We start from the raw sequence: 13369 nt of genomic DNA, 5'->3' as shown, positions 1-13369 counted from the left end.
GTGGGATATGGGGAGGCCTCGAGCCGGTAAATAGCTCTCGAGCTTTAGTAGAAGGCTGAGTCGGTGCCGTGGATCTGCTCCGAACCCATCCAGCAAGAATGAAGGTGAGATAGACAACTTAACATTGTATGTTAGATTTAGTATAGGGTTAGAAGTAGGGTTTTTTTTTTAAGTGCATGTGTGTGCATTATTTAGTTTGTTTGGCGTTAGCTTTTTAAGGTAAGTGTGCGATAGTTACGGACCTTAGGGTTAGGGTGCGGGTTAAGTTAAGTGCATACATGGTGTTATATGTAAGATTTAGTGTAGGGTTAGAAGTAGGGTTTAGTTTAGGGATAGAAGTAGGGTTTTGGTTAGTGTATGCATGTGGTTTATTTAGTTTGTTTGTGTAGGTAGTATGTAGCAGGCGGTGGGGTGGGACAACTTTTGACAGTTCGACTTTTTGAATTTCGCAGTTTAGGGTGTTCGGTGTATATGCAGTCCGCAGAATATGTGTCGACATTTTGGTACTTGGGTAATTAAACGTTAGTGTTTATAATATAGACCCGCTGGCAATATCAGTTGGCTCTGGATATTTGGTGCCATTGTGCTGTAACTCAGAGCAGATCTGAGTGTTGCCACTGGGATTCTTGACAAAACTATAGAATGTTTTGTGGTTGTCTTTAGAATCAGTGGCAATTTTGTTTTCATAACTAGCTTTGGAGGAATGTATGAGGGATCTCAGCTTCTTATAGAGGCTGACCAGGGAGTTCTTCCAGTCATGAGATTTTACTCCTTTTTGCAACAGTTTCTTTCTTCTATTGTAGTTTGTTTATGGCAGGGGACTACCAGATTGGCTTCCTTTTTTTGGAGGATAGCATCTTGGTTCTGTTAGGGATAGCATGTTCCATGCACTCGTGTAAGTGCTTATAAAGTGCATTTGTGTAGGATTCAGCAGTTGTACCTCTACTGTCCGTCTGCATGGATGTCGTGAAGTTTGCCACTTCTGTCTTAAGAAGCGTGAAGTTGGCTTTGGAGAAATTTTATATAGTGGTTTCCCTAATGGGGGGTTTGGGCAGGATGTGGATGTCTAGGCTGATTAGCTTGTGGTTGGATCTGACTTATGAGGAACTGATGTCTGGTGTGGAACACCGGTCACCCATGTTGGTAATGACCAGGTCTAGGATACTGCTGCCCCTGTTGGGGGTGTGGATAAGTTGATCCAAGACATTGGAATTTATGAATTCCAGAAAACGTTGAGCAAAAGAGTTGGTATATGAGTAGTTTTCCCAGTTAATGGTGGGGTAGTTGAAATCGCTCATTATTAGGGTGTTGGGTTGTACCTTAATATTTTCCAGTGTATCAAGAAATGAGGAGTGGGAATCCTGGGGCATTGTGGGGGATCTGTAGCAAGTTACAATTTGGATTGCGGTCTTGCCCAGAGTTAGTTGCACTTGGATAACCTGATCGACTTCTTTGAGGCAGTCAGCAAAGCCATACACGAGGGTAAGGTGGTTCACACCACATCTTGACCTTGCCAAGGCTTTCGATACCATCCTCCATTTTGGAATTACAGCTAAACTCAGTAAACTAGGTATAAATCCCTACGTCACAAGATGGGTTGCCAGCTGGCTCACTGACAGAACCCACACTGTAAAAGTTGCAGACTCCAAATCTGACTTCAAACCAGTGACAAGTGGAGTACCACAGGGTTTAGTCCTGGGACCTCTCCTGTTTGGGATCTACTTCTTTGAAGTACAGGCTAACACAGAAGGCCTCTGGCTAACGAAGTTCGCAGATGACTGCAAACTAGGAGCCATAGTCGAGTCCCCAAATTATGTGGACATCCTACAGAAGGGCCTCACTAAGACAGATGCCTGGTGTCAGAACCATGGCCTCAAGTCCAGTGCCAAAAAGTACATTGTCATCCTCTTTGGTAAAAACTCTGTACCCATGAACTACCACATAGGCAACAGTCTACTTAACACCAAATGTGTGATAAGAGACCTTGGGACCCAGGTGGACAGTAGTCTCTCCTTTGATAATCACATTGCCACAGTAGTCAGGAAGTCCTTCTACGTGGAACACCTCATCACAAAAGGTTTCTCATCCAAGAAAAAAGAGGTCATTGTTCCCCTCTACTCGACACTCATTAGACCCATTATAGAGTATAATGCCCCTTTTGGAATGTACCTCACAAGACATCTGCAGCAGCTGGAAAGGCCACAGAAGTACCTCACAAAGGGGATTACTGGCCTCAAACTGATGCCCTACACTGACCGTCTCAAAAAACTCCAGCTTTACTCCATAGCATATCACCTACTCTGAGGTGATCTCTGCCTAACATATAAAGCTATGTCAAACCCAGAGCTGTTGATGTGCTACACCTAAAGAACTCCCAGTCCCTCTGAGCTACACGCTCTAGGGACCTAAACCTTGTCACCACAATAAACAGGACATGCTGGAGGGATAGATTCCTGTACCAGAGACTTCCCATACTCTGGAACAAGCTACCCATCTATGTCAAGCAAAGTTCCTCATTAGTACTCTTGGGGAAATAGGAAATACACCCTGGGGATCACTTCTGTGGCTCTGCTCGACAGTGGCACAGGAAAATAACTTTCGTGGGTGGCGTAAGCCAGGGAACCTTGTTGGCTAGGGTCACTTAGGCCCTTGGGCCGATAGCCTAGTACCTACCTATGAACCTATTAGCGTAAAGGAACACCACTAAACCTTATTAAACCTATGACATTTCTAGGAAGTGGGAAATGTTGTTTAAAGAATGCACTTTCAAAATTGTACCCAAATGCCTTCAAAATGGGTGGAGCCACTTTTGGCTATGTTCTTCCCTACCTACGAGGTCTAGGTATCTTTTATGTGTTTCTAAGACATGCACATATTCTGTTATAAAGTATTCCCTCATACCTATCTATCTATTTAATGTGCAGCTTAGTCTCAAAGTGTTTATAAAACATAGCTCCTCTGGAATGGAGCCTGATAAATCATCTGGGACATATCCTACAGTTTAGGATATATGCATTTTATAGGCAAGATCTCCCTCAGTCAAGTCCAAGTTCAAGGTATCCAAGAAAGGGGATTCCCTCTTTCTTTTACTTTGAAGGTTCTCTGCTGACGTTGAGGGTTAGGACTACTGAAAGTCAAGGTGAGTACATGCTAAAATTGCAAAGCAGGCAACACAGGCACCGTGTATATAGGTGTGTTTCCTTGGCAGTGGAGAATTATAACATGATGGGTGACCACCTGGAGCCCACAGCTTAGAGGGGCCCATGGCCAGCTTAGCATGGGCCAGTGACTCAGTGAGGAGGACACTGAGGTTGTGCAGCTGCATTAAATGAGGGAGCTGTGGGCTGGTAATTTATTTTTTTTAAAGCAGAGAAATGCTGTGATTATTTACTGAAATATTTTCAAAAGAGCCACAGCTGTGCATCCTATGTGGGAGGTGTAGTTGACCATTCAACTTGCCAGCTTTCTGTTCCTTGGCATCTTACAATCTACCTGATTCACAGGATAACAAGGGGCAAAGAGTACACAAACTTTAAACTGTAAAAGGGTGGCTATGGTGCAAAACAGCAGCAATGGAGGTAGTAGCATGAGGGAAGCTTTTTTATTCCTGGTAGGCAAACAAATACAGACAGTGGATGGCTTTGCAGGGCAAAGGTTGGACAGCAGGTATGGAGCTTTAGAGCAACTGTGTGTTTGTATGAAATGAGACTGAAATACATTACTGCAAGGCCCTTATTTTATTTATTTTATTACAGAAGGACTGATACTAAATTGTACATCTAATTAATTTCTCTCCAGGCATTTCCAATGTAAAGAGATCTACCCAGTTAGAGTGCTGGCCAACAGTGACAGACAAATAAACAGATAATCAAATGAACAAATAATTAGCTGTTTTTACCTTCATCAATCAGATGTGAAGAATTTCTTATCTTGAAGGGTGAATTCTGTGCCATGCAGTCACAAATTCCAAGGTGAAACACCTATAGTCATTGGGAGTACAGGCTAGAATGCAAGGCAGGCAACACAGGCATCTTGACCAATTGACTTCTGGCTGATAGTCTGCCAGTCTTGATTATAATACACACCACAGGCCTCCAGTCCTCAGGCATCCATGTCATCTTAATGTGCCTTTATACTCCTCTTCCTCTCCAGAGGGAATATATCATTAGTAGTGTCTTACATGTGTATTAGAAGAGAGCCAATGAGAAGTCCATAGTAGCAAAAGGATGCCATTGGGTTAGCCACTGCTGAATAAGCAGGAACAATTTCTTACATTTTTTATTTTTTTATTTTTTTACACATGATAGACTGTGGTATCACTGACCATTCTATGTATCACCCACTTACTATAGTGCTTGGATGGGTAAACAAAATAGCCAAAACCTGCAGGAGTGACAACAGCAGCAGCTGCACTCATCTCTTTGGCTAGTACAGTGCACACTTATGACACACAGCAGCTGGACTCACTGCCACCACATACTGAAAGGGCAAGCCACATGGGCAAGCAGTCCATGATTAAGGTAAGCAGACAAAATGTAACTTTATTATTCAGAATTCCAGAAGATTTCATTTGGATGAAAAAAGTCTAACTAACTTTGGTGATTATCACATTCTCTTTACTAAGTAAAGCAATATTTGGATCATTTCTTTCTGGTAACTTACCTATGCATGTTTTCTCATCTACATCCAGGTGATATCCTGGGTTACAGCCACACACAGGTCCACCACTAGTGTGCTGGCAAAGGTGTGAGCAGCCTCCATTTTTCGACTCACAGCTATTCACAATTTCCATTTCTATCCCTATGAAGAGAACAAAGAAAACGCATTCATTTATCATTCACTCACAAATTATTCATTTTGCTTCAGTTTTATTAACATTTTTCTGCACTTTTTGAGATGTTAAAAAACTGTATCTAAAAAAAGATTTAGTCTGAAATTAGTGCACAGTGCCAATTTCTCCTCTACTCCTCCCAAAACACTGACAAATAGGGAAAAGAAAACACTGTAGATTCACTACTTAATATACACAAAATACACTACAACACCCAGTATGTAAACATTTTCATGTTGAGTGAATGATTGCTTACATCCATTCCTCCAAAATGCATCAGAGTATTTAGTGAGTTAAAAACAAAGAAAAATTGGAAAATAGAAAACATTGTAGCAACATACAAGCTCTGTTGGAAATAAATGGAAAATGAATGGAAGGAAACAAATTTGATGCTGAAAGTACGGGTAGTAAGCAGCCTGACCAGTTGGTCCTGAAAGAAAAATAAATGTGCCACACTATGATAGTTAAAGAAATATATCGTGAAGAGAACTGTGGCTGGAAAGTTAAAATATAGCGTGCCTAATCTACAGAGCAGACAAGCCACAGGAGTACCTGTATGTTCACAGAAAAGTAAGAAAAGAAAAAGGTACAAAAAGGCATGCAGGAAGAACCAGATATGATTGCTGTCAAGATGAAAAATACACAGGACACAACAAACCAAGCTGCTCAAGGACAGTACACTGGCTACATTTTTTCAGGGTTGAAGTGAGGTGAAGGGAGTTAGTCAAGGATACAAAACAAAATATACTTAGGACAGCAAAAAAAATGTTCTTCTTTCGGCTTTTCCCGGTTAGGAGTCGGTACAGCGGAACTCCGGTCCGCTAATGATTGGCAGTCGATTTTTACGGTGCCGAGGTGCCAGCTCGACGCCCAACCATCAACGAAGGCATGCCCTACGCTTGTCTTTTGAATGCCACTTGACCGTGGGGGGGACATGCAAACTCCACACAGAAGGCGCTGCAGCCGAGAATCGAACGGGAGAACTTCTTGCTGTGAGGCGACAACGCTACCACTGCACCACCGCGGCTTTAGGACAGCAAAAAAATAAATAAATAAATAAATTACATTAAATTAAAAACAGATTCATAATACTAGACAGGGGGCACACTTCAGGTAGATACTACTAGTATCCAATTACTGACTGAATTATTTACTACAAATTGTTAACCATGTAGGTGGGATGATTAGTTCACTCTTTTCAGCCATGACCTATACCCCAAAGTCTTAGATCTTGTATTGACATAAGGAAATGGAGTGAGGAGCTCTGAGTGAGAGTGAGTAACCACTTATAAAACCGCAAACACTATCACATAGTGCAAATAATTGAAAACATTGTCCTGGAGTCCACCCGTTTGATTTCCTCAATCTTTATTTGCCTAATCTGTTGACTCTAATTAAGTGACTTAACCAGACAGTGCCTTTGAAAAGAGGCCTATGCTTAAAATGTAATTTGACAAAAAAAATAACTGAAAGATATTAGAAGGAAAATGAATTTTGTAGAAGGCAATTCCCCCTACATTTCCTATGTAGTGTGGGGGAAGAGGGAACTGTGCCCCACCCCCATTAATATACTCTTACTACAAAATTGCACAACCTAGAAATAAGAAATAAATACATGCAAATTGCTTGAGGACTACACTATATGTTCATTTTTAACAAGGTTTTACTTTTATAAATTTGTGAACATCAAACAAAGAGAAAGCAGCTCCACTGACCTCTGCTTTTGACATAAGATAAAAACGTAATTATGTTACTCTGCCGAAGGAACTTTTCTTGAGTGCCAAACCCATGAAACTAACTTGCTGAAAGTTACTCTCAGCAAATCTCAAACTATATATTTGCAGAGCGCAAGCTCCCCCTGTACTCTCCATATGGGTGGACACACATATACTCCTCAAAGATTCATACGCAAGTACTAAGCTAGCTGTCCTTGAGGGCCATTTTAAGTCCAGACAATCTCGCAAAGGTGAGAATCAAACCCTGTATCTTATGTGCTATGAAGTAAAATTTTTGCCAAACCTCAACAACATACTTACATAAACCAACTCTACTGTCACACAACAGTAGAGCAAAATGAAAGTTCCCTAGAGACTGAAAGTGGCTTCCGGCAAGTTTACTACAGCTCTGTGTTCCATATGCCTGCTCTCACAGGCTCTAGAATTGCTAATCAAATTTGGCCCACCTGATTCATTGTCAGGGCTTTATCACTCTATACCAACAGAGTTGGCATTACAGATAATTAACACATAAAATATACAGAATGTTATCCCAAAGGTTTGGAATTCTTTTTGCCAAATACATGTTCATTGAATTCAACAGTATAAAATAGATAGTAATGTCTTTCGGCTTTTTCCGGTTAGGAGTCGCCACAGCGGAACTCCATCCGCTAATGATTGGCAGGGGATTTTTATGGTGCCGAGTTGCCAGCTTGATGCCCAACCTTCAAAGAAGGCACACCCATTCACGCATGCACCTGTCTTTAAATGTCACTCGACCATGAGGAGGACATGCAGACAACACACAGAAGGCGTTACAGTATAAAATAGATGCACTGTGCAAAAAAAAGGCATAGCAAACATGAAAACAACAAAGACAACAAAAGCAAAACACTCCTTAGCTTGCAGGAGAAACCACTCTCTAGTAAAAGAAATCACAGCAACTAGTTCCCACTGTATTAGTTTTCCAAATAACAACAGCAGCAAAAATCCCTAGAAAGCATAGAAGCTTAAAAAAGTACGTGTGTGTGTGTGTGTGTGTGTGTGTGTGTGTGTGTGTGTGTGTGTGTGTGTGTGTGTGTGTGCGTGCGTGCGTGTGTGTGTGTGAGACAGAGAATGTGTGTGTGTGTGTGTGTGTGTGTGTGTGTGTGTGTGTGTGTGTGTGTGTGTGTGTGTGTGTGTAACAACAGCATAAGAAGTTGAGGATAACAATCTCTTATAATGTTTATCCTAAATGTCAGCAATTCATCTGTTTGCAACTTTGTGTTTTACCTACTATATTATAGTCTGAGTGACACATAAATGGTGTACCACACTGACTTACTGATCTAATCAAAGAAAAGCAAACATGAAAGTTAACTAGCAGATTACATTTAAAACAAACGTATTTCAACATATATGCAGTAATCTCATAGCATGTTTTTGATTAATAAATTATGGGTGATAAAGATTTTTCTTCACACAAGGGGTCGCATGGTTGGCAAAAGTCCAACCAAGTGAATCCCAATTTTACAGTTAAAAATAGTGGAGATTCAAGCTTTTTAGAAAAAAAAACATTTATTAGCGTTGCATGTTTGCAGAAATTTCCTTTCAAGCATTTCTCTTTATGGTTTAAAGATATTCTGGTCCTCAGAGGGTCATCATTTATCCCTTTATACCCAATATTAATACTAAAGATAATAGATGAATCAAGTGAACACTAATTCTGGGGATTTTTTTACCAGCATAATTTTGCATTACATTTTGTTTCACAAGGTTTACTCAGATATCAATGTAAGACGTTTTTCTGATACATCCACTTGGCCATGAAATGGACTATACACAGCAATTTTATAATCATCAAAATGCCTGACATGGCACTTACCTAAATAGAGAGGAAACAGTATTGTACTTTATCTAAACAGCAGACCAACCAGAATAAAGCCCTGGGGCACTCTTTAGAAACTTTTTGCATTTCAATCTGGATTTTTTTTTTTTTATCTGTTATCCTGAATTAATCCATGAACAATGATTTAATTATTGCATGTGTGTAAAGTTCCAAAGCAGTTATTTATTTTATTTTATTTTACATTTGTTGACTGGGATAGTCCGACTGGATACTTGTCCATTTTCAGCAGAGGCCCGGGGAGAAAAGCTCCATACATACATAGAGAAAAACTGTTACATTAATCAAGTTAAAGCACTGTTACAGATACAATACATAGATAGGATAAAAGTCATTAATTCTGTCATACATAAATCTGATTTGTTATAGAGTAACAATTAGGAAGCAATGTACGGGTGGCCAAAAGACCTCGTTGGCACATGTTTATATTGCCAGAGTTAGTCAGGATTAGAGCAAGGGCATAGCCACTGCCTTTTAAAGTACTGTTTTTGATTTTTTTTTTTTAATTGCGTTAGAACGGGTTCTGAAGTAACCTCAGCAGGAAATGAGTTCCATATTTTACCAACAGAATTGGCATATAGAGAGCCTCCAGATGAGTTCTTGCTTTTGAGGGTTTGGACGAGTAATTTGTTGGATGAGTGAAGTGTCTTGAGGTTGCTGTAAGGGGTGATAATTTTTGTAAGTACAGGTGTGTTTTCAGGTTGGCAGAGAATTTTATGTGCTACTATTAGCTGATTGTACTGAAGTTGGATAGGCAATTCTAGCCACCCTAGATTCTTTAGGTTCAGACAGTGGTATGTTCTGTATGCTGCTCCAGTGGCAAATCTAGCAATATGATTAAAGCAGCTAGAGAGTTTATTAAGGTCAGACTTACTCAAGTTCGTGAAGAGAGGGGATGCATAAAGGAGGGTGGAAAGTAGATCTGTATGGGCAATTACCGTCCTAGCTACTGGAGTGAGGAAAGGTTTTATCTTCTATAGTGAGCCAAGTTTTTTATTAACTTTTTTACTAGTTTGATTAATATGCATATCAAACTTGAGGTTGTTATCAACTGTTACACCTAAGAGTTTGGTACAAGGATCTGTTACAATGACAGTGCCATTGTTAGAGTCAAATCAAAGTGGAGTCATCTGTATATTGAATGCAGGCGGCTGTTGGGATGACTGTGTACAGGTCATTAATAAAGATGGAAAATAATAGGGGTCCTAATATAGAACCCTGAGGGACCCCAAGGGTGATAGGTAGAAGAGAAGATAGTTTGTTCTGCCATAGTACAGCCTGTTGTCTACCACTCAGATAAGATTTGAACCACTGTTAGCCTGGACATCTAGGGGAATAGTTTTATTTAAAAAAAAATTGTGTGTGTATGAGTAGTTGGTGGTTGACCATGTCGAAGGCTTTGGAGAGGTCAAGAAAGAGGGCAGAAGAAAGCTTATTCTTGTTTCAGTTTTGATTAATAACATTTGAGAAGGCAAGGAGGACTGTGGTTGTACTGTGAAACAGTCTGAAACCATGCTGTGAATTAGCCAGGAGACTGAGCTGAATGAGATGGCTCAGGAGTTGTTTATGGATGCACTTCTCCATAACTTTAGCCAGGGGTGACAAAATAGCTATAGGTCTGTAATTTGACAGTTCAGTGGAACTGCCCCCTTTGTGGAGTTGAATAACATGGGATGTCTTCCAGATGGAGAGGATAGTGGCTTCTGATATAGTTATACTGATCAGGATAGAGATCAGGTATGCTATGGCATCCACAGCTTTTTGTAGATACTCAGCTGGGAGAAGATCTGCAGCAAGGGTGGTAGGTTTTAGTTTCTTGATTAGGGCACAGATAAGTGATGTGGAAACTGGCTGAAAGTTAAAGGGGAGTTGAGAACTAGGTGCGGCGGTGCTAGGACTTGGGCAACTGGGAGATAGTTGGTTAGCTAATAATTGGATAGTTTCTGTGAAAAAAACTATTAAAGGAATTGGCAATGTCCTCTGAAGGTTTCTGGATGGTAGCCATGGGGGGTAGGAGCTGTGCATTGCCCTGGGTGAATACGTTTATTTATGCCTACCCAAAACTTTTGCGAATTGTTTTTATGCTTCTGATGTAAATGGCAGTAAAAGTTTTTTTTTATCTATAGTGGTAGATTTTTTAGTGTTGTTCCTTAGTTGTCTAAATCTAAGTTGATCTAAGGGGGATTTTGTGGTACGCCAAGTGGTCCAAGCTTCGTTTCTAAGTAAGATCATTTGTCTGGTTTCTTTTGAAAGCCATGGGGCAACTTTTGCTTTAGTTCTTATAGAACGTGCAGGTGCATGGGAATCAAGGATGGCTAGGAATCTGGTGTTGAAATATAATACAGCTTCTTCAAGTGGTAGATGTTTTAGGACTGCCCAATTACATGCTTTGAGTTCATTTTGGAAATTAGTGAGGTTAAAGTTTTTAGTGTTTCTAATTGTTTTGTAAGTAGATTGGTGGGGGATGTCAGTCTTATGCCTGATTATATAGGTAAGAAAATGATCACTTATGTCTTCAGGTCGGGTACCAGATCTATACATGTAGGGATGGCTGTTAATGAGTATCCAATCTAGGATACTATCTTTGTTGTCAGGTTTACTGATCCTAGTAGGGGAGGATATGATCTGAGTAAATCCGTATAGATTTACATGGATGGTCAAAGATTCTGAGGAACAAATATTCCAGTCGATGTTGAAGTCTCCTAGAACAATGGTTTCTTGAGGGTAGTTACCAGACAGCCAAGAGAGGATATCTTCTAACGTGTTTGCGTTATTACCTGGGGGAATATAGACAGAAGCTATGTTAATACTTTTGCTTTTATTAATTTGAAGCTTGGTAATGAGATTTTCTGCATTATCAACACGTGGTGGTTGTGTGGAATCAGACAGGTCACATCTAGCGTGGTTTTGTACAGTACAGCTACCCTCCTCCCTTCCTAGTGGTACGGTCTAACCTTAGTATGTTATAACATGGGGGTAAAACCTAATTATCTGCCGTTGATGGTTTTAGCCAGGTTTCAGTAAGACAAAGTATATCTGGGGAATGTGTACCTAACAGTGCATGCAGGTGGTGACCTTATTATTTAAGCTTCTAATATTTAGGTGACTGACCAGGAGTGAGTTTGAAGGTCTATTTAAAGTTTGTAAGTTAGTGGGAATAGTAGAATTGGGGCTAGGATCGACTAGCGAGGTTAGGCCAGGGTTTGGATGAATGTCCCCATCCCTTGTTGCCATGTAGTCTAATTGTGAGCTTCAGGAATTTAAATATTAGTATTAAATATTAAATATGGCAAGGTACCATACATCTGTTATATGAAGGAAGGCATCCACAAGACATCTTAATTAATTTCCTCTGACAAAGAATTATATAAACCTGTCAGGCTGAATAAACAGAACTATCACGTGACAAGAAAACTCCATCCATATATCCCACCCCCACTCCACTCTCCACTCTGCACTGTTTACTAACACAGTACTATTGTTACTGCAAAACTTCTGACAGGCTAGCATACACTGAATTAGAAACTGCATGTTCCTGTCTCATGTTAAATAACAACCTGAATGTGTATATGTAGGTATATGTATGCATTTATAAAATTTGATTTAAATTGCTCCACTACTGAACTTCAAGCGTACGTATGACTTACTTGTTGAGCTGTTATCTTTGCATGTCCTTGCCTAGGTTACATTGATTACTGCTGTATATGGCGCTTTGTCCAGTATTTCTGAACTGTACCGCCTATGTTATATTCTACCAAGCTCTTATCTAAGTAAATATGAAATGTTTGTAACAAAGAAAAATGTCTCTCATTGTTAAAGTACTGGTGAAGCTTTCTCCACCCAAGGATGGTATTTTCCCAACAGGACATTCTTAGTTAACAAATGAAATAAAGGAAGGAAGGAAGTAATCTATTATCAGAAAATTTAACAGTAAGAACAACTACATTTTGTGAGATAAGGGAAGTAAATGAGCACATGTTGAAGAACATAAACTTTATTTACTTGTGCGTTTGGTTTTGTTGGCCATGGTAAAACATACTAGTAACTATACACAGAAAATGGGTACTAATGATTTTTTTTTGTTGTTGAAACCGTACATGGAAAATAGGCAACAATCATAACAATAGAGAATAAATGCAAACATATATGCTCTTCACAAAAGAAGGCAAAAATAAGGACTGCTTGAAGCTCATTAGAAAAATAGAATTCTTCTTTAATGCATTTGTCAGACATATTATTTTTTGAACTGTTTGGACTTGAAGAATGATTACAGTAAGTACCCATTAATACAATTTAGCAATCTGCAGTAGTTACAGATGCCCATATTATCCAGTGCATCATCTTTTATTTATTTATTTATTTTTATTTTGTCATTTGCTAATTGGATTGTGAACTGGTCTACTGACCCTTTTCTGTCATGACCCAGGCTCAGAGAGCAGGAAAAATACAATGGTTAATAAATTCTGATTATAACAGTTTAGGTTACAATATTTTAGCACAGACAACTACAGAACACTACAGCATTTTCATTATTTACAACATTTACATGCTAGGCAATTTCTACGGTTATACATAGTATTATGCATTACAGATGAAGCTAAGGGGTGTAAGACTTGATGTTACCCAGTGTCATGAAAACAGGTCCAGATGTCGTCCTCCTGAAGATGTTTCTTTCATGAAGTTTTGAATTCTGATAATGTCTGTTGGCTTCTTATGTCATTTGGTAGTTTGCTCCATATTGCCAGTAGGCTTTCTACATCAGAGCTAATTAATGAAAAGGGCTTCTCCCCGATAAATATTATTTTTGTTGATGGGCAATATCTTTGTTTTAATTTTTTAATAAGTGGCATACAGATAAGGATGGAGGCCATGTCGCTTTATCACACAATGCTTAATATTGATAGCTATAGCTAATGTAACATCAGATGCATTATTCCA

General features: G+C 39.5%; 1 protein-coding gene across 1 annotated transcript in view; it reads right to left on the bottom strand.

Annotated features, from left to right (window-relative positions):
- The window catches only part of MEGF6 (multiple EGF like domains 6), a 2184612-nt gene that overhangs the window by 1532643 nt on the left and 638600 nt on the right, over window positions 1–13369 (bottom strand). The window contains exon 6 of the mRNA XM_044062967.1: window positions 4663–4800. Coding sequence (XP_043918902.1) covers window positions 4663–4800 — 138 coding nt within the window. The remainder of the gene's footprint in view (window positions 1–4662; window positions 4801–13369) is intronic.

Source organism: Protopterus annectens, chromosome 2.part1 (genome assembly GCF_019279795.1).
Source record: "Protopterus annectens isolate FY-2018-M chromosome 2.part1, PAN1.0, whole genome shotgun sequence".
NCBI classification, from domain to species: domain Eukaryota; kingdom Metazoa; phylum Chordata; order Ceratodontiformes; family Protopteridae; genus Protopterus; species Protopterus annectens.
This window is presented reverse-complemented; position numbering and strand designations above follow the sequence as displayed.